Here is a 7,920-nt window from a genome sequence, read left to right as displayed (position 1 = left end):
GTATTATGCCTTTATAGGAACAAGTAATAGGTTTATTCCAAGCTGAAAAAAAGAAGAGAGAAAACACAACGTTTCGGCCGTGAAGCCTTCTTCAGGTGCTCCTGAAGAAGGCTTCACGGCCGAAACGTTGTGTTTTCTCTCTTCTTTTTTTCAGCTTGGAATAAACCTATTACTTGTTCCCTTGCAGCCTACGCATGCTGACGCAGCTACCCACCTGAACTGCTTATGTCTTTGTATCTGTTTTGTTCATTATTGACATATATGTCTGGTAAAGGCTATAACATATTCCAAAACACCATAGGAATAGAAAACAGATTATTTACAGATTTCTAGTACTGTAAATCAAACCATGTATACACGTATTTTTCTTTTGGCTATCTTCTCCTACCTTTAAAATCAGAAAATGCTCTTTTTACCAATAACCAAAAATAAAGCTATCCTAAAGTACACCCATGAAAATTATGCCATAGGCTGAAGAAGCTACAATTTCCAATTTCTTGGTACCTACAGTAAATTATTAACAACTCCTTATTTGTTGGTGTCTGGTTTATGAGGAAGAAAGAAAAGTGTCCTTCAGCAACCATTCAGCACTGCTTTTTGTCCTGAAAGTTTCCCTTAGTTGGAAGTATTTTATTGCAGATCTCTGTAAAAACATGAAAGTTTATCCTGGGAATAGATTACATTCTAACTCCCTGAGGACTTTGATCCCTAAGGGTAACATTTTCCACTTTTGGAAACTGCAAAAACTTCATCACAGTTATTCTATGAGACTTCAGAATGTCAGGTACTCTGAGGAAATTAGCACATTTTCTTTTTCTAATTTAGATTAATGGGAGCTTACATAATAATGTCTGTGGAAATCAGGGATATGCAAAATCATTTTCTAGAAACACATACTGTATTCTGCAGGTTACACAGGTCTTTTAATACTGGCTAGAAGTGTAATAAAGATTTAAAAGGGGACATTTTTAGTCAATAATTAATCATACTAATACATAACTACTAAACAATTTATTAAGGTCTGTTGAGAATGAAACTGGTCTAGTTTGGTCTGAAGGTCTTTACCTGTAGATGATTTGTAGTTACCTGCAAAACCTGATAGATTGCAGCCCTTGAGGGGGCTTCTTATACAATTCTTAATATTAAAGGCCTCCAGAAACATTACTGTATCATTTTTTTTATTAATCTGGAATTAAACCAGTATGAAAAAACATTTTTATTGTTTCCTGTTTCTGAAAGCAAGAGAAAACTGTAGAAACAATATTTAATGGCATTTTTCCTAGAAAATTGATATAAGAATTCCTGCTTGCACATCATGTCTTTTGAAGGCATGTTATCATATTATCCATCGTCGTAAAATCATGACATCTCATGACATGTCTAATACAAACCTTTTGCAGGTGAAAATCTTTATGTATTTGAAAAGCTTTTATTAATATTAAAAATAAACTTTATTATAACACATTTTGCATCAGAAGTTCTCTAACACATCTCTTTATAGTTAATTGCATTATTATCTATATATAACAACTAGTTTTAATTCTGTAATTACACTCTAAATCATAAACCTTAAGCTAGTATAGAACAAGCTCCTTAGTATAGAAGCCTCATCTGTTTTACATGCATACATTGTACAAAAAGCAGACAGCATCATCTAAACTTTCTTTTTACTTCCCTGTCTCTTTATTTAGAATACCATGTGAAATACATCTTTTTCCTTGGAGCAGGTCATGCACATTTGTAATCAACTTGGATAACAATAGCCTGGGTGTTGCAAATCACTGCTTATTACACTCTACATACAGTAGAAAATACTGGCACTGAATGGTGTAAAACACATTCAGAAACCTTTACATATATTCAGAAGTACTTGGTAATGCTTTTTACAACCTCTATTAAACCATTTATAAATTTCATTTGCAATTATCCGTCCATTTTCTAACCAATTCAGGGTTGCAGGGGAGCTACAGCCTATCCCAGCAAGCAACTTTAAAGCAACCTTCCAGTTGTTTTGAAATAATTTTCTTATGTATAAAGATACATGAACAAACTTAAAATGAAGCAATTAAACACTTGCAATATGAAACTTTGCTGCAATTACTGAAAAGAGAACTGGGCACTTATGTTTTTGTTGCATTTTGTAAATCAGATTTTTGGATATGTGAGACAGATTGTGTTGAACTTAAGGCTAAAGGCTAACGACAATACAAAATTATTGTCATAATTTGAGCTTTAAATGTTTCATAAGAGGTGTAGTGTACTCTGTAATTAAAAATGCTATACTTCTGTATACTGGAAAAAGAAACCTAACTTAAGTTAAACAAAATGAGACAACCTAAACATATTTCAAATGAGTCACAAACAGGTCACAAAGCTGTTGTTTTAACATCACAGTACAAGTAGAAGCACCTGAAGAAATTGTTTTTGTGGGGAACCAAGGAAAAGCTTGAATATGTTTTGAATACATAATCCCCATTTACCAAACTTTTTAAAAGGGAAAAAAGATTAAGAACAAAAGAATAAGTAAGCTGTCACATACTTTAAAAAATAAACGTTCAAAAAGAAACATATTTGGTGCTTTCGATTTCCAATTAAAAAGCATATTGCTACAGCAGCAGAAAATATAGGCATCCTGAGGTGTATGTAAAGAAATTACCCATAAGCTATATTACACAATTTATGAATGGCACTAATGTTTCCTAACTTTAAATTAAGTCTTTACACAGTATCAGTTAATCACAGAAAAATGTCATTTTTTTCTTACAACATCCTTTAATTCACATTATGTGTCACATTTTGTAAGTGTCGTTGGGTATACAACTGGGACTCCACAGTTTAGATAGAAAAACTTATAATCATTACAAGCTTTCACCTTTCATTTGTTCATTGTTGTTTAAAGCTGGTGAAGGTTTGCTTTTCATTCCTTCAGTTCCACCTTTGGATGTCTCTTGAAAGAAGAGCCGTGGCATCCACAATGACATAATAATCCGTTTATATTCCTTCCTGAAATTCTGGTTGAGCAGTCCATAGATTATTGCGTTAAGGCAACTGTTAAAGTAGGCCATAAAGTAGCTCACAACAAAAAGCCATTCAGGTATTTTTGGGGCAATGGCTTCGGGGTTGATCGCTACAGCTAGTCCAATGAAGTTCAGGGGTGCCCAACAAATTGCAAAGAGGACAAATACCACAAACATGGTGAGAAAGTTCCTTAAGTCACTGGGTTTCAGTCTGGGCCGGACTTCACTCTTTACCTTCCTTCTGACTTGAATCACCAAGATCCATATTCTCAGGTAGCAGAATGTCACCACCATAATGGGGACAATGAAATGGATCACCACCACAGTTATCGTGTAAGAGGAGCTGACTGTCTGGGCAAAAGTGCAAGAGTAGATACGGGGGTCATACTGTAGTGACCCAACGAAAAAATTTGGCACGATTGCGACGACGGTCAGCAGCCATATCAGTAACACAAACAGCAGGGTGTTTTTGTAGCTGTAGAGTTTGTCGTAAGTGAAGCTATGGCAAATGTAGCAGTACCGGTTTATTGCTATTCCAGTGATGTTGAAGATAGACCCTATCACACTCAAGCCCATGAAGAAACCACTCACTTTGCAGTGAGTATCCCCTAGGGACCATCCATCATGGAAAATGGCAAACAGCACAAGAGGATAAGGGTAAAATGCCACCACAAGGTCAGCGAAGGCCAGGCTCACCACAAACACATTACCTGTTGGAAAAGAAATAAAGCTCCATTAAAATTAAAAACAGATAAATTGCTTATAAAGCATAACCCAGTCCTACAAAACCTGCATGCTGTACGATAACAAAGTAATTTTATAATAAATCCTTTGAGGTTAAGAATCAGTACTGTGAGATTAGAAGGCAGTTTAAATGATTGGATTGCTAGCATTTAAATCAGCATGTCTTCACTGTACTGTAGATGTAAATGATCTGAATGTGGTATTTTTTTAACTCTTTTAGCATTTAAAGTTCAGCTACTTTGATCAATTAATTTTTCTTCAACAGCCTTTATAGAAGAGTATGGATTGTTATACAGTACCTCTGATATTGACTACTATGACTGACAAACAGTAAACTACATAAATGTCCTCGTACAAAGATTTTCTTTGTTCTGGGATCAGAACAGATCAAATTAGATGTGACCTGCAAAACTCCCCTTCCACTGTAGAGGTTTATTGAAAAGTCAGACTTCATGTTCCAGCTTTTGCTGTCTGCATTTATTCAATTCATTCTTCAATCTTCATTCAGAGATTCCACGTGGAGTAGTTTCCTCTTGTCAACACCATTTGCAGTACGTGTGATGTGCCAGAAAGAATTTTGTTGCTATTTTGTTCTTCATGTTCAGCTTCTTATAGTATCTTAAACAAACAAATTCATTGAAGGCTTTAGTTTGTTTTCTAAAAGTCTGGTTCAGTAAAGGGTTTAACCATTTGAGATGTCTTTAATAATTGTCATTTTCTTTTATCTTGGCAACAGCATAACATAAACATTCATCTTTGCTCAAAATGTATATGGTTGATTTTTTTTTACTCAGCATAAGCACTGCTATAGTACATGAGAACAGACTTCTTTTAGTTTTTACTACAGTTTATCTTTAATCTACATTGTATACTCTACCAGTCTTCTTTCTTGTGAAGTCAACATTTCAAATGATTTTATTTGATTCAGAGATATCTACAGTGCCTTGCGAAAGTATTCGGCCCCCTTGAACTTTTCAACCATTTGCCACATTTCAGGCTTCAAACATAAAGATATATATTTTTTATTTTATGTGAAGAATCACCAACAAGTGGGACACAATTGTGAAGTGGAACGAAATCTATTGGATTTTTTAAACTTTTTTAACTAATAAAAAAATGAAAAGTGGGGCGTGCAAAATTATTCGGCCCCTTTACTTTCAGTGCAGCAAACTCACTCCAGAAGTTCAGCGAGGATCTCTGAATGATCCAATGTTGTCCTAAATGACTGATGGTGATAAATAGAATCCACCTGTGTGTAATCAAGTCTCTGTATAAATGCACCTGCTCTGTGATAGTCTCAAGGTTCTGTTGAAAGCGCAGAGAGCATCATGAAGACCAAGGAACACACCAGGCAGGTCCGTAATACTGTTGTGGAGAAGTTTAAAGCCGGATTTGGATACAAAAAGATTTCCCAAGCTTCAAACATCCCAAGGAGCACTGTGCAAGCGATCATCTTGAAATGGAAGGAGTATCAGACCACTGCAAATCTACCAAGACCTGGCCGTCCCTCTAAACTTTCAGCTCAGACAAGGAGAAGACTGATCAGAGATGCAGCCAAGAGGCCCATGATCACTCTGGATGAACTGCAGAGAACTACAGCTGAGGTGGGAGAGTCTGTCCATAGGACAACAATCAGTCTTACACTGCACAAATCTGGCCTTTATGGAAGAGTGGCAAGAAGAAAGCCATTTCTCAAAGATATCCATAAAAAGTCTCGTCTAAAGTTTGCCACAAGCCACCTGGGAGACACCCCAAACATGTGGAAGAAGGTGCTCTGGTCAGATGAAACCAAAATCGAACTTTTTGGCCACAATGCAAAACGATATGTTTGGCGTAAAAGCAACACAGCTCATCACCCTCAACACACCATCCCCACTGTCAAACATGGTGGTGGCAGCATCATGGTTTGGGCCTGCTTTTCTTCAGCAAGGACAGGGAAGATGGTTAAAATTGAGGGGAAGATGGATGCAGCCAAATACAGGACCATTCTGGATGAAAACCTGTTGGAGTCTGCAAAAGACCTGAAACTGGGACGGAGATTTATCTTCCAACAAGACAATGATCCCAAACATACAGCAAAATCTACAAAGGAATGGTTCACAAATAAACGTATCCAGGTGTTTGAATGGCCAAGTCAAAGTCCAGACCTGAATCCAATCGAGAATCTGTGGAAAGAGCTGAAAACTGCTGTTCACAAACGCTCTCCATCCAACCTCACTGAGCTCGAGCTGTTTTGCAAGGAAGAATGGGCAAGAATTTCAGTCTGTCGATGTGCAAAACTGATAGAGACATACCCCAAGCGACTTGCAGCTGTAATCGCAGCAAAAGGTGGCTCTACAAAGTATTAACACAAGGGGGCCGAATAATTTTGCACGCCCCACTTTTCATTTTTTTATTAGTTAAAAAAGTTTCAAAAATCCAATAGATTTCGTTCCACTTCACAATTGTGTCCCACTTGTTGGTGATTCTTCACATAAAATAAAAAATTTATATCTTTATGTTTGAAGCCTGAAATGTGGCAAAAGGTTGAAAAGTTCAAGAGGGCCGAATACTTTCGCAAGGCACTGTAAATATTATTGACTTGTTATTAAAATTCAGATTCTGGTTAAGAGGCCAGAAGCAATTTTTCAGAAACCAATCAGTCAGAATGTCTTGACCCATCCCTGGAAGAAGCAGATTTCTGACAATAGATGGTTGGATGCAATAGTCAGAGTATGAAAGGTAATAATCTATGACGTTTTTTTCTTCACAGCACTCAAATAAATAATCAGAAGACTGTATTTAACTTAACAAACTGTTTAGAATTGTATGGAATTTCAATATTTCTCTCATAAAACCTTTTTTGTCCCGTAAACCCCCGGTGTCAGAGAAGATTGATAGCTCAATTAGGTCAGGTTAGTGCTTTAATTAGGTTCTGTGTGAAGGAGCTATTGTTCTAATTATGTCACATCTCACGTATCCTTCATTCTTTTATACATTATATGTATTTGCATATAGATTGTGGACCACCAGTTCAAAGCTCTCCTTTTTCTGTAGATAAACAGAACCATCACTTGATATGGAATGTAATTTCATCACCCATGACATTGCTTAATTGGCCTTGTTTTTCATTAAACATCTGATATATAAGTGAAAATAACCCTAAGGCAAATATACAGTATTGATTGCTCCATAGCTAGATGCCAGGAGTTCAATGTAGTGTATTGAACCATATTTTAATAATACTGCTAGTTAAAGTTTTAGATTCTTTCCCAGCATTCTCTATAACCATAGAGAAATAAACAATTATTTAACAGCTGCTTAAAATGTACTGCAAGCTATACTGAAACAACTCTCAATAACTGTGAAATGATCGTGATTCCCTAGTACTCCATGAAATAATGCTCAAAATACCAATCAAAATAAAGGACACGGAACTCTTCACACATGATTAAGGCTTCTTCCACAAGACCTCTACAAAGACTTAAGATAAAAATATCCAACTGAATTTTGGAGGCTCAAATCAAAGATAAAGTGGTGTACATTTTGGGGCTAAGGATTAGGGATTAATTTCAAAACAAATGTACATCCCCCATTTTATTAACTCAAATGCAAAGACTAAACTTACACACTTGGGTACTTGCACACTCAACTACAAGCACACAATGCATCTACGTCTCTTATTAAATGAACCATTACCACCAGTACTTTCCTGTTCCTGGGTTAGTTTTCGATTCCTTTCTTTTTCACTATGATAGCTACTGATCATCTCAAAAGATTTAAAAATGGCTTGTCAAACCAGGGTTAAAAAGTGAATAAAAGAGAACAAATTAACATTATTGATGCAGAATATATACTGTAAAGCAGGATGTGCAAAAAAAGCAGCAATGAAATGTAGAAAAAACTACACTACTGTCTTTTAAACACCGTTGTTGAAGAGGAATAAAAGTAAGAACATATGAAATTAAGAAAAAAACATTATTTAGTTTCAGCTAATAATTACCATTTTAAACTAGCAAATGTCTAATGTGACTTTTTAAAAGGATATCATTTTAGGTTTTTTTTAGATAATTTGAAAGGGAAGTTCTACTATCCTTCAATTTAAAAGCTACAAAAAAGCTAAAGTGCGTAACAGGGTTTCACATGAATTATAGAAAGCTTCCAAAAGTAAACAACAACA

The 7,920-nt window shown here is 35.7% G+C and overlaps 1 protein-coding gene across 2 annotated transcripts in view; it reads right to left on the bottom strand.

Moving 5' to 3' along the window:
- Window positions 1-1,548: 1,548 nt before the first annotated feature.
- Window positions 1,549-7,920, bottom strand: part of mtnr1bb (melatonin receptor 1Bb) — a 30,150-nt gene continuing 23,778 nt past the window's right edge. For both annotated transcript variants that reach the window (XM_015341220.2, XM_006627834.3), the window contains one exon: window positions 1,549-3,727. In XM_015341220.2, coding sequence (XP_015196706.1) covers window positions 2,859-3,727 — 869 coding nt within the window. In that variant the 3' untranslated portion in view covers window positions 1,549-2,858. The remainder of the gene's footprint in view (window positions 3,728-7,920) is intronic.

This window comes from Lepisosteus oculatus, chromosome 5 (genome assembly GCF_040954835.1).
Source record: "Lepisosteus oculatus isolate fLepOcu1 chromosome 5, fLepOcu1.hap2, whole genome shotgun sequence".
Lineage (NCBI taxonomy): Eukaryota > Metazoa > Chordata > Actinopteri > Semionotiformes > Lepisosteidae > Lepisosteus > Lepisosteus oculatus.
This window is presented reverse-complemented; position numbering and strand designations above follow the sequence as displayed.